Raw genomic sequence first — 23,722 nt, forward strand, 5'->3', positions numbered from 1 at the left:
TCTGCACTGTGATAAAAAGCCCTGAGGATGATAAATAGACAAGTAGCACTTTTATTGGATTGCCGTTTCGAAGCAGCCACTTTGGGTTTGGCACGGCGCTAACGACAGACTCGCTGCACGTTGTGCCCAACCGCCCCGGCTGGGGGAAAAGGGCTGCCCGGTGGTGAAGCCGGCACATGGCCGGGCACCGCAGCTGCATCCCAGAGCCTTTCGCCCCTGTTTCTTAGGGGTGACATCTCTGGATCTGTGCGACCCAGAGCGGGCTCGAAGCCGAAGCGATTTGGGGAGGGCATTGCCGCCGGCACCGTGCCGGGGGGGCGGGAGGGGCCGAGCGGGACAGGCCAGCTGGCACGGCACGGTGCCGGCGCGCACGGCGGTGCCCCAGCTGCCGTGCTGGCCTCGCTGTCACCTGCGCCAAGCAGCTTGTTTGTCAATAATGGAGCAGAGAAAATTGCAGCCGAAACGCCTCTTGGCTTTGCTTTGTGTTGCCTTAATGCATCCAGCCTGGAGGTGCTGGCTCGAAGGCGGCACAAAGGCTGCTGGGAGGGGAGGAAGGGACAGGGGGGTTTGGTGAGGTGACTGGGGGGTTTTGCCCCAGCCAGGCCCCCCAGTGCCAGGGTGAGGGGGCACAGACGGGCCCTGACCCCCGTGGTTGTACCGTCACACTCCTGCAGCTTGGCTGTGCCCGGTCCCAAGGACGTCAGCCCGATGGGATCAGTCCCAGAGAGATGTGTGTTTTGAGGACAACATTGGGTTGGACAGTGTCACCCGGTGCTGCCCAAAATGCTGCTGCCAGGTAGCAGGAGGAGCTGCCGAGGTGGTTTCTGGCTGGGTGTGGAGCTGGGGTGAGCATCCCTGCCTCGCTGGGACATCACTGCAGCCTTGGGGACATGTTTTCCAGTACATTTCTGTGTGAGTCACGGCTGAACTCGCTGTCCCACCCCAGCCTGTCCTGCCAGAGCCCTGGCACAGAGGTGACACCAGGTTTTGGGGTGGCATAGGAAGGATGGTGACCCCCCTTGCTCACTGGTTTGGGTGGGGAGACATGGGGGTGGGTCAGTGGGTGGCTCTCGCGAGTGAGTGTTGGGGTGGTTGTGAGTGTCCTGTCCCTGTCTGTGTCCCCTTGCGGTGACAGATTGTGCCTGGCACAGGGAGTGCTGTGGGACAGGGCAGGTTGGGGACAGGGGTTCAAAGGTGCTGCAGGACAGGACAGGTTGGGGACATCATTTTGGGGTGCTGTGGGATGGGACAGGTTGAGGACATCATTACGGGGGTGCTTTGGGACAGGGCAGATTGGTAACATTGGTTCAGGGGTGCTACAGGATATGGAGCAGGCTGGGGACATTGTTTCAGGGGTGCTGTGGGACAGGACAGGTTGGGGACGTCATTTCGGGGGTGATGTGGGATGGGGCAGGTTGGGGACACCATTCCACATGGCAGGGGGTGACAAGGGGACACTCAGGGTGCTGGGGGGTGTCTGTCCCCACCCCCTGCCAGCCCCCACCTGTGGGGCAGGGGCGGCAGGCAGCTGCCTGCCCGGGCGTGCAGCATCCCAGGAATTTGGCAGCGCGGGGGGGACCAGCTGCCTCCCCCCTGCCCCCTGACCCGCCGGGATGATACAAACCCTCTTCTGTTTCTCCTCAGCCCGCCGGCGGGGTCAGGGCGACGGCTGGCGCTGGCTGCCCCGCCGTGATAAAACTGCTCGTCTGTCACGACACAATAGATCCATCACACTGCTGGCACAGCCCAGGGGGGACTCACACAGCGGGGGGGTCCTGGAGTGCTCCTGCAACCCCGGCTCAGCCGTAGGTGCAGACAAGCATCACGATTTTTGCAGGGTCTCCTCACCATCCAAAAATGGCACATTGGGAGGTGCTGGCATGAGGTGCCCCCCACCCTCCCTGGGGGAATTGCTCCCCTTCCTGATTTCTTCACGACTTCAGGGCCTTTTTATCCCGTTCTGCATCACCTTTGCAATAATTTCTGCCCACACATCAGTGCTTAATGTCTGGGGTGCCAGCGGGGTGTGGGCAGGGTGCTGCACCCCCCCTTTGCACCAACACCACCCAGGATGGGTGCAAACCCCTCGGACCCACCCCCCTTGCCCAAAACCCCATCACGACGGCTATTGAGAAATAAAAAGCGTCTCCAATTAGAAGCGGTGGTGCTGCAAACTGGCGGCGGAGGCACTTGAACTGTCACTGTGCAGCCTTAATTAGCAGCGCCGGGGCAGGGGTCAGCAGCAACTCAGCAGGCTTGACAAGGCTGCTATCAAGTGCAAGGAGGAAGGAGGAGGAGGAGGGAAGGGAGGGAAAAAGCAAAAGCTCCCCCGAACTCAGGATCAGCCCTGGGCGACGGGGAGGGAGGGGAGGACGAACGCGCCGAAGCCGCACGAGCAGAGTTAAAAGGGAATAAAATGGTCGCTGGCTCCCGCCGGCGGCTCAGCACCGGTGCCGTGCATCCCGACACCGAATCGTGCGCCCGAGTCCCACGGGTGGCCTGAGCACTGGGACAGGGAGGGGGCTGCGGGACCCCCGCCATGCTGGAGATGAGGAGCTGGTCGTCTTTGCTGCAGAGCCTCAGTAAGTGATTTGGGGCTGCGAGGATGTCACCCCCTCCCCACCGTCCGCCCCCTCCACCAGCTCCACACAAAGGGTGGGTGGCACAGCCAGGGTGAGGGTCCCGCACCCCCCGGCCCCGCGTGCCGCCCCGTCCCCTCCGTGGCGCCCCCCTCCTCGTCCCCCTCCTCAGGGTCAGTGCCCGGCCACAGCCAGGCTTAACCTCTGCCCTTTCCCTCCCGACCTCCAGCCCTGTTAAAAAGGGTTTAAATGCAAAGTTATTTGATAGTTAATCCTGTCCAGGGGCTGGGGGCAACCCTGGGCTTTGGTTCTGGGAATCGCCCCGAGCTGGGACCCTCCGGCATCACCACCGGCACGGATGTGGTTACACCGGGGTGGAGGTCGGGCAAACGCGCCGATTAAAGTTCAGCGGGTAAAAAGAGCTTAAACAAATCCCAAATCCCTCAGATGCCAGATGAAGCTGTTCAAAATTTGCTCGGGAGCCAGCGTGGGGAGGGCGAGAGATGCTGAACCCCCCGGGAGCAGCACTGCGGGATGTACTGGGACTGCTGAACTGGGAGCACTGGGAAGGCTGGAGCTGCATGGGTGCTGGGAGGGCTCGAGGCTGGGCAGGGTGCTTGGCTGATGTTGTGGGAGCCAGATCCGCATTTGGGGGGGCCCTGTCTGCCTTGCGCCCTACACCCCTTTTCTGCTGTGCCGAGAGGGGTTAACATCAGGGACCCCCCCTGTTTTACCATTGTCTCCCCTTTTTAGCCCTCTCATCCCAAATGCCCGTTTTGGGGGCCCCTGCACGCGTGTCCCTGCCGCTGAGCAGTCACCCCTCCAAGATGTTTGCGTGGGAGCAAAATTCTTGATTTTTTTTCCGTTCCAGACGTCATGCCACGGAGGTGCTTGGCCCCCAGGGCTGTGCCACTGCCATGCCACAGAGCAGGCCGGGTCATCCTGGCTTGCCGTGTCCCCTCACCTCCCTGGGGTGTGTGCCCAATGTGGCTGGGGATGCCAGGAGGTACCAGGCTGCGGTGTCACCCTCTGGGCCAGGAGGATGGGGACTGAGCCATCCCCAGGGAGCCAGACCATGCCGTTCTCATAAGGGAAACCGAGGCAGGCACTGGGCTGCCTGGAGAGGCTCTGGTCCCTCAGTCCTTACCCGTCCCCCTTGGTAACGAGTCCCCAGATGACCAGCTGAACCCCGGTTTAGGGACAGGGAGTGGAGAGGCTGGGCTGAAGGTCACCGATGCTGCAGCAAAGAGTTGCACAGACCCATTAGCCCCTTAACTGGGGGGGGTAGGGTGGGCTGCGGGAAGCACTGGGGACCCGCTGCCCTCCCCAGGCAGTGGCCCTGGTGTGCCCTGTTCTCCATGCCAGCCTCTCGCACATGTGTGCACGCTCTGTCATCGTGCACACTCCATTGTACAAGCTCCATCATCGCGCACGCTCTGTCTTTGTGTGTGCTCCATCGTGTTGCACGCTCCATCATTGTGCGTGCTCCATCATCGTGCACGCTGCACCTTCATCATTGTGCACATTCCATAGCTGTGCACACTGTCACGCAAGCTCCATCATCGTGCACGCTCTGTCTTCATGTATGCTGCATCCTGCGTGCTTCAGCATCTTGCACGCTTCGTCATGCACACTACCATTGTGCAAGCTCCATCGCCATGCACGCTGTCTTCGTGCGTGCTCCGTCATCTTGCATGCTCCATCTTTGCATGTGCTCCATCATCACGCGCACTCCATCATGCTTTCCATCTTCTCACGCGCTTCATTGCCATGCACTCCGTATCGCTGTGCACACTCTGTTGTGCAAGCTCCATCGCTGTGGACACTTTATCTTCACGTATGCCAGATCTTGCATGTTCCATCATCACGCTCACTCCATTATCACACCCACCTGTGGCCACCAAGGACAAACCTGAATTAGGCAGCCGGTGGTAGGGTGGGACACGTGCTCTGTCCCCCAAAACCACTGCCCCACCGGCTCCGGCACAGCCCTGGCCAGCAAGGGTTAATGCCAGGGGGGAGGATGCCTGCGAGCCCTCGTGCCAGTTCAGAAATGAATGTTGCCTTTAATATACCATCCTTCAATCCTTATCTCTCCTAATTTATTGGACATAACTGGTTGCACTGATGGATTCGTGGCTTAGACCTTGGCTTCTAAATTTCAGCATTAATAATCTGCCCCTTCATTCTGCTCTCCAGATGTCTTTCATTTATCTGCTTATTCAGTAGGGGTGCAACCTCGCGTCCTCGGTGCCAGCACTAATGTGGCCCGGTGGCAATAAATTTGGACTTGTAATAACATGGCCAGATGAATGAATTGACCTCTTGGTGACTGTCACTCCCAGCCTCCCCCCTCGTTAGGTGCCGGTGGGAACGAGCAGGCCCCTAATAATGGATGCCGGTGTCAGCATCCCACTCCCCACCTCCCTTTTTTCTTGTTTCTTTCCTTTTTTTTTTTTTTCAGAGGGGAAATTTGTAGGAAAGTGTAGACAAGGGGATTGCTTAATCTTTAATCATTTTTGGAGTACAGGGCGAGAGCAGCTGTCCCCATCCCTGGGGAGAGCTCTGGTCCTAATAACAAGGAGCCCTAATTATGGCCTTGTAACCCCCTCCGAGGGGCTGGGACCCCTCGGCCTGGTGGGGATGTGGCTCCGGCATCAGTGCCGTGCCGGGATGAATGGCGCCGGGGCAGGTTGCGCACCTGAGATCGTGCCGAGGAATGTGTTTGCTTAATTAATTGGAGACGGGAGCGCGCCGGGGGTGTAAATCTAAACGTAGGGCCTTGGCAAGCCTGCAGTGCCGCGCACGCAAGACTAGACTTTAAATAAGGGTGCAATTATTGTTTGAATAATTGACGAACAACGGGCGCGCATCGGCGCTCAGCCTAATGGGCTTTGATCGCTCGCCAGGGCCGCCCGGCGCGCCCACATCCCGCTGTGGAAGGATGCTCGGGGTCCGGTGGGTGGTGTGGGTGGGTCTGCAGTGAAAATTAGGGTGCTGCTCCCTCCTGGGTGGATGTTTTGGGGTCTGTGGTGGAAATCGGGGCGTTTTTCCCTCTGTGGTCAACCGGGGAGGCAAAGCTTCTCCGTGGCGCCACAGGGTCGACCGGGGAGTGGGAGGACCCTGCACGTAGCAATTGATTTAAATCATTTTAGAGAGGACCTATGGAAAATAAAAAGCCTTTAATCACATTTGTATCCATTTCCAGGCTCGGTAAATCAATTTGGATTGAGCTGGGTGCCACGGTTACAGCTGATTAGCGCGCGGCGGATGGGGTCAAATTAATGCTCGCTAAGGTTCGCTTAATGGGGTCACCGTCGCTCGCTTCTCGCCAGCATCTCTCCTCGGGGTCAGAGATGAGGGGACGAGCGTTTTGGTTCTGCTCGTACCGTGGAGGGTTTTTCTGGCGAGGGAGCACTGAGACGTGAGCCACGTGCTGCTCCGTGCCTCAGTTTCCCCTTCCATCAGCTGGAACTGTTGCAGAGGAGCTGGAGAGCAGCGTTGGGGCACATTTGGGCTGTCCCACCTTCCTCCTTCTGCTCTCCTCGCTGCTGTCACCCATGTGCTGGAGCTGCTCACGTGTCCCCGCTGCCCTGCAGAGGAGCCGTAAACAGGTCCCTGTGCCCCAGTGCCGGTTAATTTGTTTTCAATAGGTTCCAATCAATTAAGCGCAGTGCCGGCAAAGGGAAAAGCGCCCTAGTAATTGGTGAGAATAAATCACTCGTTGCGGCCCCGGCAGAGCCGCGGAGGTGGCTGGGAGCCTGGGCTGTGTCCATGTGGCACCATGAGGATGGGGACACTGGGGATGGACCCCGCTTTGCTGGGCTGGTGTGCCTGTGAGCTCCCTGCTCACTTCCTTGGCATCTTCTCCTTGCCGGTGGCACCTCCCTGCCCGTCCCTGCCCGTCCTTGCGGTGGGCAGCATTCCCGCGCATCCCTTTGCCTGGGTACCGCCGCCTCCCCCAGCCCCGCTCCATCCCGGGCTGTAATTACCGCACGCCGCGCTTTGATTGCTCCATTCCAATTAATTAAACCCGGCGGTGACCCAAATTATGATCCCTTGTCTTGTCGAGCGCCGTATTTTTAACCTTAACCGGCTGGGCTGTGTTTAGATTTCCAATCCGGGCAGAAATGTCACCCGGGGAGAGTGACTGGCGTTGAACCCAGCCTTCCTGTGACGAACCCCGTAATTAGAAACCCTCGTGTCCCTGAGACGGGTCTTTAAAGCTGTCAGAAGCCAAGATCCAGCCATTTGATACAAGACTATCATTAACTGCGCCCAACCTATTAGCTGCAGGTAAATAACAGGCTGTACTGGAGCCGGGGAACCAGGCGGGTTGGGGAATTGCTTGGTTCTTAATTAGGAGAAGAGGCGCAAGGGATGCTTTCCCCTCTAATTGCCTTCGTTAGGAGCCCGGGTATGTGTCCTCTTGCCTGTATCCCCTTTCCCAGGGCGGTGACAGTTCCTACATCTTGTCTTCCCACTGCAATACCCATCACACCATCACTGTGGCGATGCCGGGACAGCGGGTGGGATGGGTACCATGGTGGGAAGACGGGGGTGTTAACGCATTTACTGGGAATGGATGGGGATTGATGGTCTCTGGTCCAAGTGGCGGATGAATCTGGGCTTGCCGTGGCTTTCCGAGGTCTTGTCTGGGTGACATATTCAGTTGGGTTTGAAAGTCTGGGTGGAAAATCAATCATGGGGGCTGTTTCCATCATCCCCCTTTCGCACTATGTTTTAATTTGCCAGGCTTTGTACATCGAGGATCTATCTAGATTTGTGTCAAGCACTGGCGTCTTTTGTCTCCCTGGCAGGGCATCGTCCGTCCCAGCCTGGCATGCTTGGCGCTGGGCACGGTGTTGTGGTGCAGTTGGGCATTAGGGGGGTCTCTGTACCTCCTGGGGCTCCCCTCCTTCCTTGGTGGGGGGCACAAGATGCTCTGTGCGCGGAAACTGAGGCACAGCATAACACAGTCTGCTCAGGGCTCTGCTTTCAGAGCTGGGGACCCCATCCTGCTCTGCCCCCCTGTAGTAGCAGGAGGACACCCCCATGCCCACAGTACGAGGCTGGTGAGCACCGTGGGAGGCCGGGAGGGCCCTGGCAGCGCTGCGGCGGTGGTGCCGACCGCCTGGCCCTTGCCGGCCTGCCCCCGCCTGATCCCTCTCCCGCAGACGCTCTCCCTGACACCGCCTGACAAGAGCCATTTCCAAGATGGATTGATTCAATTTAGCACCGATTTTTTTTTTCTTTGCCGGGGCCGGTGACGTACGGCTCCCCAGCCGGCGCTGGGCTGGCACGTGACTCCCCAGCGCCCGCCGTCATTAGAGCAGCTCAGCACCGGCTGCCGCAGCCCGTTCTTGCCTAATCAGCCCCGTGCGGGAAGGGGCCGCATCCTGCCCTGGCGCGGCTCCATGAGGCTGCCACCAATATCCCCAGGAGGATCTGGCTCTGGGGGTACTGGGATGGTGGTGGTACCCAGGGATGCTCGTGGTACCCAGGGATGCTCCTGACAGTACCTAGGGATGCTGGCGGGGATACTGGAGGATGCTGGCAGTGGTACCCAGGGATGCTGGCTGTGGTACCCAGGGATGCTGGTGCGGGTACTGGAGGATGCTGGCGGCAGTACCCAGGGATGCTGGTGGTGATAACCAGGGATGTTGGCAATGATACCCAGCGGTGCCGGAGCTGCTGGCGAGGCTGCGCCCAGGGGGGGTGGGATTTTGTTTTGTTCCCTGGCTTTCTGGGTTTTTCTCTAGGCTTGATGAGTACGTCTGGTTCTCTCTCGCTGTCTGTCTTCTCCTCTCTCCTTCCTTTGGAGGCAAATGGCTGACTGATTGCTTTTCATCTCCCGCTCTGAGGAGCTGTAAGAGCTACTTTATACAAACATCAATTACAGGCACGTAATAAATTAAGGCTCCCTTACACCGAACCCATTAGAGTCCACTCTCATATCAAAGCGCTCCCATCACACACGGATTGGGGTGGAGTGGGGGGGAGGAGGGAGAGGGAGGAAAATGTCTTATTAGCTGGCAGATTGTTAGCAGAACACTGATTTAATTGTATCCCCGCGCTGGGTCGCGGGAGGAGGACGGGGGGTGCGGAGAGGGGGGCACCCGGGGCCTGCCAAAAAAGAAATGCCCGAGGTGCTCAGGGGCAGCGTCCCCCCCGGGCTTGTCCTCGTGCCAGCACTGGCTGCCAGTGCTTCTCCTGGTAACGGCCGAGGGGGCCACGTTTTGGAGATACCCACCACCCTGGCCAGCATGGTGCTGAGTGGCAAAGCCCAGGCTTGGATGCTCCCCCTCCCTCTGCCCCTTGCCACCTTTGGGGTGTCACCTCCAGCCCCTTGGCCATGCCGAGGGGTGCTGAGGATGCGGGGAGCTGTCTGGCATCCCCGTGTGCCAGGGCCTTATGACAAGTCCCTGCCGTAACATGGTGGTGAATGGGACACCCCACCCAGTTGTTTTGGATGGTGCATCCGGGCACGGAGGCAGAACAAGGGGCTGAGGGGAGATGGGGGTCTGCTTCCCCGTAGGACAAAGGCTTCTGCATCCGCCAGCAGCTCCCGCTGCCTTTGCCTGTGAATAAATAGCCTCCAGGCTGTCAGTCTGGCACTACCCCCGGGGCTGGAGCCTCTTGGCGAGGAACGGAGCCCAGAACAGCCGGCATGGCTGGAGCGCTGCCCGACAGGGCTCTGCAGGTGCTGGCACGCCGCGCCGGCACACTCGGCCCTGCCAGAGCTTCGTCCCAAACCAGCAGCGCCCGAGGCCTGGCCACACGTGCCCTGGTTGGGGGTCCCCGTGCTGCGAGGGCTGGTGGGCACGCAGGGGTGTGAGTGCACTTCTGGTTGTAGCAGCGATGCGTGGCTTGGTCTGCTGGTTGTGTGTCCTTCTGCAGAGGTGCTGGTGGTGTGTGCGTGCATCCCGCGCTGCACAGGGGTGTGTTACGCACAGGCGTGTGCATGCACACATGTGTATCACCTCCGCAGAAGGTGTATGTTGTTCAAATGTGTGTGCACAAACATGCATCCCCCTCTGCAAAAAGTGTGTTGTGTACATGTGTGTGTGCACACACGTGCCCCTCTCTGCAGAAGGTGTATGCCGTTCACACGTGTGTGCACACACATGCATCCCCCTCTGCAAAAGTTGTATGTCGTGCATAAGTGTGTGTGCACACGCATCCCACTTTACAGGGGTTGTATGTCATGTACACATGTGTACATGCACACACATGCATCCTATTCACAGAGAGTGCATTTCATGCACACATGTACACACACACGTATGTGACTTCTGCAGAGGGTGTATTTTGTGCACGTGTGCACATACGCACCCTGCTCTGCAGAACCCCTGTGCTCACCAGGGGTGTCCAGGTGAGCGCACACACATGTGCCCCTGGCTCCCCCCACCTCCTGTACACCAGAGGTCCAGGGTGGGGGTCCTGTTCGCCCCCCTCCTTTGCAGGGCAGGTTTTATCTCCCTGCAGCTCGCCGCTCCCTTGCTGCCCTCCCGAGCCTGACATTTACATATTAATATTTTCCAAGGGAGGCAATGCGTTGCGGTGCAAGTGTCTGCATTGTGGTTGCACATAATGTAAAGTGAGATAAAGCGCCCGGCTCCGCTATGAATAACTGCAAATGAAAACCCATGTGGCCATAAAAGCCTTCACATTTGCCCTGTCAGCATGTGGTACATCGGCTAAACAACTGATTTAGCTTTTCTTTTTTTTCAAGGTTTATCGCCACTTACAGAGGACATGCTCTTTGTGTACTGCCTGTCGCTTTTCTGCTCAGCTTCCTTGTCACTTCCCCTCGGCGTCCTCCTAGCCGGGCCCCGAAACGATGCTCTGCTCCTCTAAACCACCCTGACAGCCCCTATTAGCTTCTGGCCGAGTACAGCTTGGCGCTGCTGGGGTTATTTATCTCGCCAGCACAGAGGGCTGTTATCACCCCGGCTCCTTATGGCCCCACTCCTTTGCTTCTGCTGATGAATTTGGGGATGGGGTCCTGATGGGGCTCAGGGAGGGGACCCAGTAGGCTTATCCCCCCTCCCAAAGGGGCTGGATGTGGCCTTCAGGCTTTGCTTTTGGCCACGTTGGCTTTTCATCCCAGTGCTGCCAGGTTCTAACCCCTGCGTGCCGGGGGATGCAGCTGAAACCTCTCGGGATAAGCGGGGAGGGAATTATTCCTGCTCCTACGCGGCCACAGCAGTGGCCTGGGGCAGGGGTGATGTCCCCATGGGACCGCTGACTCCTGAAGGCGCCGGCTTGGGTGCCAAGACCTGAAATACCGGGTGGGGAGCTCGGTGACGCCGGGGAGCGGGACAAGCAGCTCTGTGCGGTGCCGGCAGGGAGGGAGGGAGGGGATGAGGGGGTCCCCGCTCAGCGTCCACAGACCCGTCTGGCCCTCTGCCAAGGGTGCTGGCAGCACGCCGGCCCCTGGCACCGCCGGTAACCGGAGCTGCCGCCCCTCACTGTTATTTCAGCAGGTGGGGGCAGATCAGTTTACGGGGCCAGGCAGATGCCTATCGGTCCCCTCCTGCCGTGTCGTCCCTGTGCCACCACCATGCCACCACCACCACGGCCCCGTTACTGGGGCTGGGCATCACTGTTGATGGTGGTTGCCTGCGGTGCCCCGGTCTCCTCACCCGGACACGCTGCTCTCAGCAGTGCACCCGTCCCTGTTGCCGGCTTGTGGTGGCAGAGGGGTCGCGGTGTCACCCACCGTGGTGGGCTTTGCTCTCAGCTTGAGTCACGCCAGCATGGTGGGTGCCAACGAGTTGTCCCTCCGTGTCACCCTACTCCCTAACCACGGTGCTGATGTCCCCAGGGGGGACCCGTCCCCCCGTATGGCTTGCATCAGAGCACAGGGGGGTGATTCACAAGCACTTTTCTGTCTCAACCTGCCCCTGGTTGGTGCCTGGGGAGGCCGTGGGGGGCCGTGGGTGGGAAGTGGGGAGCCCAGGGGGGTTGTTTACAGCCACGGAGCTTGTTTCCTTCCACCTGCCTGGGGGGAAGCAGTTAGCGATTTGTTAGTCAAACCAGATGAGCCTTCCCGGAGCGGCTTCCTGCCAGGCTCAGCATCGCCCCGCCGGCGAGTCCCCCCGCGTCCCCTGGCCCTGCTGTGTCCCCCGCCGCAGCCTCAGCGCTGTGTCCCACTGGCAGCTGGGTTGGCATGGGCACCCCTGAGCCAGCCGGGTGGGAGCACCGCAGCCGTCCTTGGAAAACCTGGGGCAGCGCTTGTGTTTGAGGCCTCTGCCCAAATATCTACAGGGAGGTTGTGCCGGGCACGGCAGAGCCTGCGGTGGCTTGGGAGGATGGAGGGGTTGGGAGGGTGCTGTCCTGGAGTGCTTGGGAGATGGTTGGGTGCTGCCGGGCTTGTGCTGCAATGCTGCTGGGCGCTGTGGGAGTGTGATGCACTGAGTACCATAGAATCATTACGGCTGGAAAAGACCCTCAGGTCTCAGCCTAACCTATGTCCCTAAGAACCCCGTCTAAACACCTTTTAAACACCTCCAGGGATGGTTCCATGCACAGTGCATTATGCGCTGCACACTGCATCACAGAATCATAGAATCACAGATGAGTTGGGTTGGAAGGCACCCTCAAAGCTCATCTTGTCCAACCCGTGCCATGAGCAGGGACATCTTCACCAGTTCAGGTTGCTCAGAGCCCCGTCCAGCCTGGCCTGGGTTGTCTCCAGGAATGGGGTATCCACCACCTCTCTGGGAACCTGGACCAATGTTTTACCACTCTCATTGTAAAAAAATAAAAAAAGGAAAAGAAAATAAATCATGCACCGAGCACCATGCATCATGCTGCAAGGACCATGCACTGAGTACCATGCATCATGCCCTGAGCGCCATGCAGCACGTACCAAGCACCATGCACGGAGCAGCATGCATCGTGCCCTGAGTGCCGTGCATCACACGCTGAGCACCGCGCACCCTGTGTTGTGCATCACACTCCATGCACCGAGCGCCCCGCGTCACGCACGCACCCAGCACCGCTGCCCCGGGAGCAACGGGCACCAGCCCTGCAGAAACGGGGCCCACGCACCAAGAAGGAAGCGCCAACCCGCGCCCCCTCGCTAATCAAGTGGCGCCGGGTGATAAATAAGGAAGTTAACACCCAACCCGGGCTGCTAATTAGCTTTTAACCTGTACTAGCAGTTAACTACAAAAGGCAGTCATTTGTTCCGGGGAGCTGGTAGCGTAGAAAGAACGAAACACGGCCAATTTTGTTCAGGATGAATTAAGACTTGCAAATGTAAAATGAGTTCATCTATTTAATTAAGTAGAGGCAATATGGATGTTAAATTAAGTTAATGGCAGGCATGCCAAAACAAGGTTATAAAAATCTTGTCCTGGCGGGGTGGGTTCCGGATCCGGTCTTTGGGAGGAGAGGGGGGGAACGGGGGCTGCTGGGGTGGCCCTGGGCGGGCTGGGGAGACCCCTCAGGTCACCACAGGGATGGAGGGAGAGGGAGGTGGAGGTAAAAAACGGCAGGAGGAAAGAAAAAGCGCGTCTCACCCAGCGCCGCAATCTTATCAGGGCTGAACTTTACTCTCCCGTTAAAGATATAGGATACTTCAGGGACATCGGAAAGAAATAATAACCCTCTGATTTGTAGCTCTCGGGCTCTGGCAGCCGAGGGGGAAGGAAGACTTGTCTTCTGCCATTACCATTTTTTGTATGAACTATTCCCCAAAGAAATCAAACCCTTGTACAAGCCCTCCCGCGCAGCAGCCCCTGCTCCGGCGCTGACCCGAGCCGTGCGGATTATCACTGCGCATCGCAGCCGGAGACAGGAACATTCATTAAAATTTGAAACACAAATGGAAAATTGCTACTTGAAGCCTCCTTGCCGGAGAGCCAGCCGCTTGATCAGAGACCTCATTAATGTATCTAATGTGTAAGGAACAATTAGACTTCTCAAAGACATCCTTTTCCCAGCCAGGGAATTAAAAAAAATAAAAAAATAATAATAAAAAAGAAGTAGCTTGAATCCTCCACCCCAGCCCAAACCCTCCTCGAGGGATCGGGGTGCACAACCTACGAGCCGCCGGAGAGTCTCGGATCCATCCCGGCACCCGAAATGCCCGTTTCTTCTTAACTTAGATGGGGAGGCAAGTGGGCTGATTAAAAAGCTGATTTCTTTTCCCAGCGACCGGCAGGGTTTTGCCATCCTCCCGTAATTAGCCGGTTACGCGGCCGTATGTTTTATTTATGAGCCGAGGGCGGAGGGAAGGGGAAGCGGAGGAACGACCGTGCCCTATATATCTGCAAATAAAACACTTCATTTCCCTCCTGGGGAATGTCACCTCGAGAAACCATCGCTTTCCTGCTCACTGCCCCGTCCAAATCGCAGGCTGTAAATGGCTTTGTGGGCCTGGCTGGCGCTCAGATGGGTTTAAAATATGGATTTATGTCTTTATTCTGCATAGTCAAAGGTCAACAAGAGCAGGAAATCATTGCTGAGACGCTTATTTACGGCGAGAGGTGACCGCTCGCTCCTCTTTTTGCTTGTGCATCCCCACCGGAGGATGCTTTTGGGGTGCTGGGTCATGGGAAGCACGGCAGAGCTTAGTGCCGGTTAGTGGAGACTGGTTGTGCCTCCGTTTCCCCAGAGTGGGCTGCTCAGGGCTGGGCAGCTTGGGGATGGGTATCCCGCTGGGGACCACAACATGGATGCCGCAGGCATGGATGTGTCCCATTCCTTGGGGACACTTGTGGGGATGTCAAGCATCCCTGAAGTTGAGCATCCCCGAGGAGATGGGCATCCCTGGCACATGGCATCCCCGTGGTGAGGGTACTGCACGTCTGAGCGATCTGGGAGCGCCCCGTGCCTGTCGCCATCACCCCAGCTGGCTGGTTCGGCATGGGCAGGGCCGGCGGTGCGCTTGCTGGTCCGGCCCCGCGAGCTGCGCTCTCATGCTTTGCTAATCCCGCCTGGCACCTGCCCCAGCTCCCGGCGGCTTCGCGCGAGCAAGGAACCAATTAATCCTCCCGGCGCTCGGGGAAGTGGGTCAGGCTCGTCAAGCTCTCCCGCTAACGAAGGGGCGAGGCGAGGTGCGGCAGAGCCGGCTGCTGGGTGGGTGTCTCGCGCCGGTGCCCTGCGTCCCGTCTCCCGCGGGGTGGTAAGTGGGTAAACTGAGGCAGGGCAATGCTTGCTTGCCAATGCGTGCGTGCCACTGCCCACAGAGAGGGGACAACCAAGGAGGAGGGTGGTGGATAATTCAGTTGGGCTGATGTCGCAAAGGGCTGGGTTGGTTTCCCAATGGGGCTGCCTGGCCACTGTGCCTTGGTTTCCCCATCCCAGCGAAGCAGCAGAGGCTCCTGACTTGGGGTGCTGGTGGGGTTGGGGCTTTCTTAGCGGGGGGGGGGGGGGGGGTAAGTGCAGGCAGCGCAGGCAGGGTGCCCCTTTGAAGTGGAGCCCAACTTCCAGGAGTGAAGCAATTCTCGTTTGCATAATGAACAAAGGGAGCAGAGGGGGAGGCGAAACCCCAAAGCCCGAGCTGGCAGGCAGGCAGGCCTGCCCTCCTTGCCTGCCCTCCCTGCCTGCCTGCCCGCTCCCCCAGCCGCCTGTAATTACAGGTTTATTGCCTGTACAGCTATTGTGTAATGACATGTTTGCAAATTAATTTTTACGGCTCATGCCATGGCGGGGGGGTTGGGGAGGTGAGCAGAGGAGGGGTCCCCCAGTGCTGGCGTGAGCCCAGCAAATTCAGCCCCTCTAAAACTTGGAGGGGGCTGTGAGTGGGGTGGTGATGTTGGGGACCCAGGGGAACTGAGTGTTATGGTGACACCCCCCAACCTTTCCAACCCAGGATGGCGGGTCCCCCTTTCACCCACACTATGGGGAGCCATTGGGTTTGGGGTGCTGTGTCACCCCATAAGTGACATTTCCTAATGCACCAGTGAGGTGTGCGGGGGGCGGGGGTGGCCGGGGAGGGGGGAAGTGGAATAGGAGCACCCAGTTGCTGGGAGCACAGGGGTGCACATGTGGAGCACACGGGGGTGCACGGGAGCTGCCACGTTGGGAGTGGGATGCCAGTGATGACTCAGGGGACGGGCCAGAAATACTCCGAGCGCCGATCTTGACAGATGTAGGTTAGGAAGGAAGAAAAGACATAATAATAATCCTCCGACCTGGAATTAGAAAAGCAATATTTAACGTGGGGGGAGGAGGAGGGCACAGTTTTTCACCAGCTTCGCCTCTGCCAAATGGGTTTCTGGAGAGCTCGACTCGCGTGTGCACATCTGTGTGTTCAGACCTGTGTGTGCTGGCATGCACATGAGCACATGCATGCGTGTGCGTGCAGTTGTGCATACAAGCGTGCACAAATGTGCATTTACAGCCGGAAAAACCTTTTGCAAACACCTTCCTGCTCACTTGCACCACGCACCAGGCCCGACCTCCCCGCACCATGGGGCTGGGTGGGCTTGGGGTGGTACTGGGACCCCCCCCAGGAACCCCCCACCTCGGGAGCAGGCAGGGGCAGGCAGCGGGCCCTGGGAATGGCCTGTATCTTTAAAGCTGTTTGAAGGGCTGGTCATTATCATACAGGATGTGGCTTCTCTTGCAGGGGCGAGATATCACACGTCGCCTCCGTGAACTTTGGTGTTAAAAGCGGCGGCAGTTTGGGAAGAGAGGACTGGAGGTGGGGGGTGGAGGGGGCAGGGAGGGGGGCAGCGCACATGAATGCACCCATGCACGCACCCATGCAAATGTGCACCCATGCAAGTGCATCCATGCAATTGCACCCATGCAAACGTGCACCCATGCAATTGCACCCATGCAATTGCACCGATGCGTGCCTGGAGCACGAAATGCTCCCCCCGCCCCTCCTTTTCTACCCCGCCTTGGCTGATCGTTTGCTTAAAGCAAATTAAGCCGGGCCCTCGTTACTATGGTGCAGCCAGGATCTCCAGCCTCCCTCGCTCTCTCCGTAATAGCATTTATTAGCCCGATTTGCCTGCAAGCATGTCTGCCCGGATCTGCTAATGCATCAGTGGAGAGGGAATGGGGGAGATCCTATCGGGTGGCTGATTACAGCCCCCACCCAGGGCCAGGCACGAGGGATTTGGGGGTGCGTGCGGGCGGCAGGACCTCCCCCCCAGCCCCAGCCTTCCAGCGCCTGCCTTTTGAGAAGCAGCAGGCAGGGAAGTTGGGTTACTTATTGTTTTATTTCCTAATTTTCCTCTTCAAGCGATTGGGGGGCGAGGGGAGGGAGCTTGATCGTCTATCTGTATTTTTTTTTTATACCCCCCGCCCTCAGCGGCAGCTGTTTGAAAACAGCATCCCGGAACGGACCACAAAACAAGAGAGGGAAAAAGAAAAAATAAAAAATATTCTGTCTGTAGGCGAGGAGGAGGAGCGGGGCTGGAGGAGGAAGGAGGTTTCTCCTGCCCTCCCGGCCCCGGCTGGCGGGGCGCCCCGGGGATGAAGGCTGAGGCCCGGGGGCAGCGGGATGCGAGGAAGAGGAGGAGGAGGAGGGTGCCGGGGCGAGCAGCTGCCTGCCGCTCTCTGCCCGCTCCCCTTCATTAGGGGAGACAAATCTGCTGTCAAGTAGCCAGATTTCCAATTTACCGATAATGATTCTTGCATGAAAATTGATCGAGGGGGGCAAGTCTGCCGCCTCCCGCCCGCCCGCCTTGGCGCAGCCTGGGCTGTTCTGCTCGGACAGACGGACGGACGGACACATCGCAGCCCCCCGTGGGTCACCCACCCACCAGCACCAGGGTGGGGGATCCCACTGCACCGTCCGGCTCAGGGCGTGCGTTCCTCCCCACGCCACGAGGGTCCCACCGCCGTCTTCTCTTCCTCGCCGGCTTTTTGTGTCCGCGCGGTCGCAGCTCGGGGGGCTCCAGGAGACCCCCGTGCCGGTGACACGCCGTGGCAGCCGCGCTCCTGCCCTGGTGACAGCCACCGCCACCCCTCGCCGGCGCCCTGAGCTCGCTGCTATTTCAATTTTTATTTTTCCTCCTCCCCCCACGCACTTGATTCCCCCCCTGCTCCTCCTCCTCCTCCTTCTCCTCCTCCTCCTCCTCCCCGCTCCACCGTATTTTTTCGCCTCTGGTTTATTTTTCCAACCCCCTCCGTGTGGCTTGTTGCTAATTTTTTTGGTTTTGTTTTTGTTATTTATTTTTTTTCTTGCTTCCTGACACATCCTCTTCACCTTGGGTCTTTTATTTTTATGATTTTTTTTTTCTTCCTGGCCGCAATGGAACTGTAACATAAATCATGTTTGGGTTGAAACCACCTCTCTATTACTTACCAGGTAAGGCACCGCGCGATGCTGTCACCGTGTCCTCGCCCCCAAGTCCCTGTCCCCCCTCCGGGGTCTCCCTGCGGGGTCCCCTCCACCTCGGGGACACCCCTTTCTCTGTCCCCGTCAGCGTCACCCGTAGCTCATTTGGGGGTGAAGTTACTTTCTCCCAACACCTAAGAGGGGTTTTGGGGTCTGGCGAGCTTTAGCGGGTAGAGCCGGCAGTCCCGACGCGCGGCACTGCGAGGGTTTTGGGGTGCTTGGAACCCCCCCCTCTGCTTCTGTTGCCGCTCCCTCACCCTGGGGGGTTCTCCCGTCCCCGAGGAGCCGCGGGGCTTTTGACTGAGAAGGGATGCGGAGAAACGCCGGGTGCGCCGTGTTTTGGAGTGGGGGTCCCCACTCGCGGCCCCGCTGCTGCTGGGGTGTGGGGACTTGGGGCACCAAAGTTTGCTGTGACCCCCCAGCTGGCAGCACTGACCCCGCGGTGGCTGGAGAGGAAGGGGGACCCCCCCTCTGGGGGAGTTTGGGGTATTTTGAGAGTGTCAGTGGTGAAGGGGGCTGGGGGGCGAGCTGGGGGTTCATGTTCGGGGTACGCGCTCAGGGTGCACACGTAGGATATGTGCTCAGCGTGGGAGCTTGAGATGCTGTTGGGGTGCATGTTTGGGGTGCAGGCTTGGGCTGTACATTTGGGTTGTACACTCAGGAGTCTCAGGCTGGGAGCTCGAGGTACTTTTGGGGTGCGGCCTCGGGCTGTGAGCTGAGGCTCTGAGCTCTTGGGGTGCATGTTTGGGGTGCAGACTCGGAGGAAACACTCTGGCTGTGAACTCGAGCCAAGAGCTAAGGGTGCTCTGGGGGTGCACACTCAGGGCGCACACTCAGCACATGTTTGGGGTGCACTCTCTGGCTGCAAGCTTGGGTTGCACTGGGGTGCAGTCTTGGGGTGCATGTTTGGGGTGCACAGTTGGGGTGTACTCTCTGTCCGCGAGTTCAGGGTGCTCTGGGGGTGCAGTCTTGGGGTGCATGCTCTGGCTGTGAGCTCGGGGTGTGCTTGGAGAGGCAGGGGGGTATCGGGGGCCCCTCTCCTGCGGGGGCCATACCCCCACACGGCGGTTTCCCCGCGGAAGGTTGTTTGTTTCAGGAAATGGCTTTTGCATGTGGCAGTTGTTACAGGAGCGAACGCGCCTGCGCCGGGGCGCGCGAAGGCGAGCCGGGAAGGGCGGCTGAGGGGTGCTGGGGATGAACTTGGGGGGCCCCCACACTGGGAGGGGTTGTGGTGTGACATCCCCCCCCCCCGCCCAGGGCTGTTCCATGACAGGAACATGTGTGACTGTCCCCTGTGGCAGGGACTCCTCCAAGGGCTGCAGGTGCAGGGAGATGAGTTGGGGATTGTTTTACGTTATTTTTTTTTCCCCTTAAATTCCATATTTAGCACACTCTGGTCGAGCGGGGGTTCCCGCCGGCGGCTCCTGTTGCGTGAAACTTCTGGCATTGCCATTGTTGCTAATGCACTTAATTCCTGCGCCCTGGCAAACCCTGTTCCGACCGGCTCTTTGGCTTTCTAGCCACCTCAGAGAGGAATCAAAAAAGAAAAATTGGAGGAGAAAAGCAAGACAGAGAGAGGAGCATGGAAGTGTCAGGCTGTGAGATTTAAAGCAATTAAGGGAAATTATGTTGGAGGCGCTGGCAAGCAGAGAAATCGCCGGCGGCAGCTGCCGGGGCGTTGGGAGATGCTGGTGGGCCAGGGCGGGTGGGAGCAGATGGAGCCGTGAACCTTCCCCTGTGGGCTGGCGGGGGCTTCACCAGTGCTGGGCTGGTGGCGGTGACTCAGCGGAGTCCTACTGGGGACTGTCACCGCCTTGGGGACCACCCGGCCGTGGCCCGTGTCACACGCTCCTTGGTGGCTCGCTCTCCCAGCTTGGCTGGCAGGGGATCCAGCTGACTCTGGTATCCCCTCAATCCCTCTGGTCACCGATGCTTCTGTCCCTGCATCCCTGTGGTCACTGATGCTTCTGTCCCCTCTGTCCCTCTGGTCACCAATGCTTCTGTCCCCTCTGTCCCTCTGGTCATGGGCTGGAGATGAGCAATGGGGCTCAGCCAGCTCTGAGGGGACACCAGGCGTGCTGGGGACCCGGCAAAAGCACAGCTGAGAATGGGGGGGCCAGGGAGAGGACCCCATTCCTTGTGGCAACATATGAGAGCCATGCTCAGGCTGCCTTGCCTGGAGATATGTGGGTGCTGTTGTCACCCTATGGCTGGTGCCAGCATCCCTCGGGGACAGCAGCATCCTTAGGGGACAGCGGCACCCCTTGGGGACACAGAGCATCCCCAGAAAGCCTGTGTGTCTGCTTCGGCAAGTGTGAGGCTGACACCCAAATGCACACAGCCTTGTGGGGTCCCCTTTCCTTGGGTGTCTCCACATTCTGGAGGGACCTTGGGGCAAGGCGGGACGGGACCCCGGGTGCCTCGGCGTGCTGGGGAGGACGGCGGTGGGTGCTGGTGGTGGATGCTGCTGACTCAGGACCTTCCCAAATGGTTCCTATTTTTACTCCAGGGCTGGGAATATTTAGCCCATGGATCAAAGCAGATGGAGGGCGCTGGGTGATGCTGCGTAAACACCCGCTCGGCGGGTGCCGCTGGCGCGAGGCGTGAGTCACCGGCGGCTTTCGGCAGCGCCGGGGTGGGGACGCGCCACCCCCGGGCTGGGTTTGGGGTGCTGGGGGCTCAGCACCCCCTGGGCTGGGTGCTGGGGTTGCCCGTCCTCATCCTTGCCGGGTGGGAGGTTGGCGGGTGCTCGGGGGTGAATGCGCACAGGGTGCTGGGGCGTCTGGGTTGTCCTGCCTTCCTCCCTCGCCCACCCCGCCATCCTCCTCCTCTTCCTCTCGCCAGTCCTAAATTCGGTCGCCATGGCAACCATGTCAACCACTTTCCAGCTTCCCCGTGATGGTTTGAGGAGGAGAGGGGAGGGGGGAAAAAGGGAGCCAGGGGAAGGGGGTGGCGGGTGAGGGCTGCACACCGGGACGGGGGGACCGGGGACATTGCTCCCAGATCGGGGCTAGGGGTGACACTTCCCACGTGGTTTTATTTCCCTGGCTGGTGAGCAGCGGCGGTGCCAGCCTGGTGTGTGCCAAGAGGGCAGGCTGGGGGGCCCTGCCCTGGGCAGGGGGCTTGATTGCAGCCCCCCAGCTCTGAGCAGGTACCCCCGAAATTCAATACCTGTCTGCAGCCACCCTGCTCATGGCAGGGCCCCGCTGGGACCCGGGACATCAGGAGCCACGTGGCTTGGAGGGGGGTGAATTATTCCCAAGCACCCCCTTTTTTTCCCTCTGTTCTTCCCACTCCCCCTGCTCTGTAATCTCTTTATTCCTGGGCTAAGCCTGGTTCCTGGTGGTTTTAAAGGCAGCTTTGCCTGTCACTATATAGGACGGGGTGGAAAGCTGTGTGGGTTAGAACCCCACAGTGGGTGGGGGGTGTCCAGGTACCCCCAGGACCGCGGTGCTCCTGGGAGGGGTGAGCAGGCGAGGTGTAATGACCCCAACAGGAGTTTGGCCCGTGGTGAAAGCGGGATACAGCTTCTACCCCCTCGCCGTCACCTTGTCATCCCCCCCAGCATCCTGCATCCTGATGCCCGCGGGTCAATGGGGTGTTGTGGCATCGCTCACCTTCAAACCCACGCTGTCTTTTTCGGCGGGAGCAGGTGCTTCTTTTCTATATGATGTGTCCCTCCCCTCTTTCCCTTCCCTTGGCACCGGCTGGTGGCACCTGCCAGGGATGCTCCTCCTTGGCACGGCATGGCGGCACGTGTGCCGGCACCGCTGGCAGCAGCCACGCTCGAGGCACCGCCGGCAGCCTGGGAGTGGGGAACAGGGCCAACCCTGCCCCAAGGCTGGCAGTGGGGTGCATATCCCCCCCTTACCCCCCCCCATTTTATTATTAATTTTTAACTTTATTTCCCAAAGCCATGCTTAATTAAACACCACCGCCTCTTGCTGCGAGCCAGCACGGGGGATTTATTACACCGAACATTGATGGGAAGGATCCTCCCCCACCAAAACACCCCTCCAATGGGTTATTTCACCAGCATTAAAAAGTGGGGGTGACACCCCAACTCCCTCCCCTGGCAAGGGGCTTTTTAGGGGAAGGCGGCTGCATTTCTGCATCATCAAGCTTTCTCCTTCCCCCCTTCTTTTAATAATAACACTTTAAAGATGTTTGACATCTGTAACAAACAGCTGGCATCCTGTTATGGAAGAATGTCCTTTTATTTCCGAGCAGGTTGAACTGTCATTAATAGTATAATTAGGTGATTATCGGCGTACAGCAGAAAACTGCTTAATTGCACAGCCAGCTTTGCGAGGATCCCCGGCTCCTTTATTGCTGGATTTGTTTTAGCCGCCTGAATTTTTTCCTGTTGTGTTGTTTTGTTGGTTTTTTTTTAACCACATTGATTATTATTTTTTAATGTGCGTGGCAGCTGGGGGAGCGCGGCAGTGCTGGGAGCAGGGAGGGGGACACACACATGTCCCCCCTCTCCCAAGTCCCCAGGGGATTTATTTTTAACCCCGTGAGTGCTGAAGTGGGGTCTCAGAGGTGGGGTCCGTGGGGGTTTGGCTGGGCGCAGCACCCATGGGTGGGAGGTGGGTGGGAGCACCCATGGGTGGGAACTGATGGGGTGCAGAGTTTTTTCAAGGGGATAAATGAGATGTCTTTGTTTGCAGCTCTGTGCCATTTGCTACCGGCGGGGAGCGAAGCCACGACCCCGTTTTTTTGCGGGGTTGGGGGAATGTCCATCCTGCCAGGGTCACCCACTGTCACCCATCCCTGCAGCTTGGGACCCTCCTTGTTGAGCACTGTCCCACTCTCCAACCCCACGGTGCAGGGGGCACACACATGGCTCACCATGTAGTTGGTCCATCCCTGTCCCCATGCCTGTCCCCCTTCCCATTGCTGGGACGTGGCATTTTGGGGCCAGAGCAGATTTTTTGGCGCCCGCCAGACAATAGCGCTTTGTATCTCCCCACACCCTGGCCCCCAGTGCCGCCAAACACACTTGTTAGCGCCACAGCTTTGTGCTGTAAATTTCCATGGAGTAATTATGTCTTAATTTATGATAATCCCAGGCGGGCGGTGGAGGGGGGCGAGTGCCAGGCAAGTTTGGAAGTTGCCCGCCAGGGTCCCGTGGGGCTCGTCCCGCCCGTGAACTTCTCTGTCCCGGTGCAATGCCAGCGATAGGGACGTGGGAGGTGGGTGATGGGGATGGGGAGAGTGTCCCCAAGCGGGGACCAGGGTAACGGGGAGTTGGGTACCGGTCATGACTCGCACCGCTGTGATGACAGGAGTGTCCCCAGTGTGATGGCCGGTGATACTGTGCATCCCACCACACATCCAGGAGTTTGGTGTCCCATGGGTGTGTGGGCTTGGCACATCCCGGGGTGACGTTGGGATGCCGTGCTGTGTCCCAGTTCCGTGTCCTGGTTCCATGTCCCAGTGCCAGCTCCCCCAGGCAGGAGGGACCCTCTCCCATCCCACGAGCCCTTGGCATCTCTCCAGCGTGGGGATGGACCCTTCCCCCTTCCCACCACTGAAACGCTCATCCTGCCTTTGTCTGAAGGGCTTATTACCAGCAAAAATAGCAGCTCTTTTCCCTTGGCCTTCCGGGGGGAAAACTAGACACTTTGGCAATTTTGGAGGAGAATGATGGGGAAGGGAGGAAGGTTCTCATCACTGGTAGGGACCGCACCACCAGGCAGGGTGCTGGTGCTCTCTGCTATGAGAAGCAATGTGATCATCCTCATGTCCCCTCCAAAGCCACCACCATGGGAATCCCATGGGGTTTGGGGAGTGTTTAATGCGCACCCCATGGAGGCAGGTTTGG

The 23,722-nt window shown here is 58.9% G+C and overlaps 1 protein-coding gene across 6 annotated transcripts in view; it reads left to right on the top strand.

The window, feature by feature from the left end:
- GSE1 (Gse1 coiled-coil protein) overlaps positions 1–23,722 on the top strand; it is a 98,141-nt gene that overhangs the window by 52,103 nt on the left and 22,316 nt on the right. The window contains exon 1 of one of the 6 annotated variants that reach the window (XM_065028840.1): positions 16,530–17,862. The exons of the other annotated variants lie outside the window; for them this stretch is intronic. Within the exon in view, the coding sequence (XP_064884912.1) occupies positions 17,826–17,862 (37 nt within the window). The 5' untranslated portion in view covers positions 16,530–17,825. Of the gene's footprint in view, positions 1–16,529; positions 17,863–23,722 lie in introns of those variants that run through there. 6 annotated transcript variants of the gene reach the window in all.

The sequence above is a fragment of the Columba livia genome, chromosome 13 (assembly GCF_036013475.1).
Source record: "Columba livia isolate bColLiv1 breed racing homer chromosome 13, bColLiv1.pat.W.v2, whole genome shotgun sequence".
Taxonomy (NCBI): Eukaryota; Metazoa; Chordata; class Aves; order Columbiformes; family Columbidae; genus Columba; species Columba livia.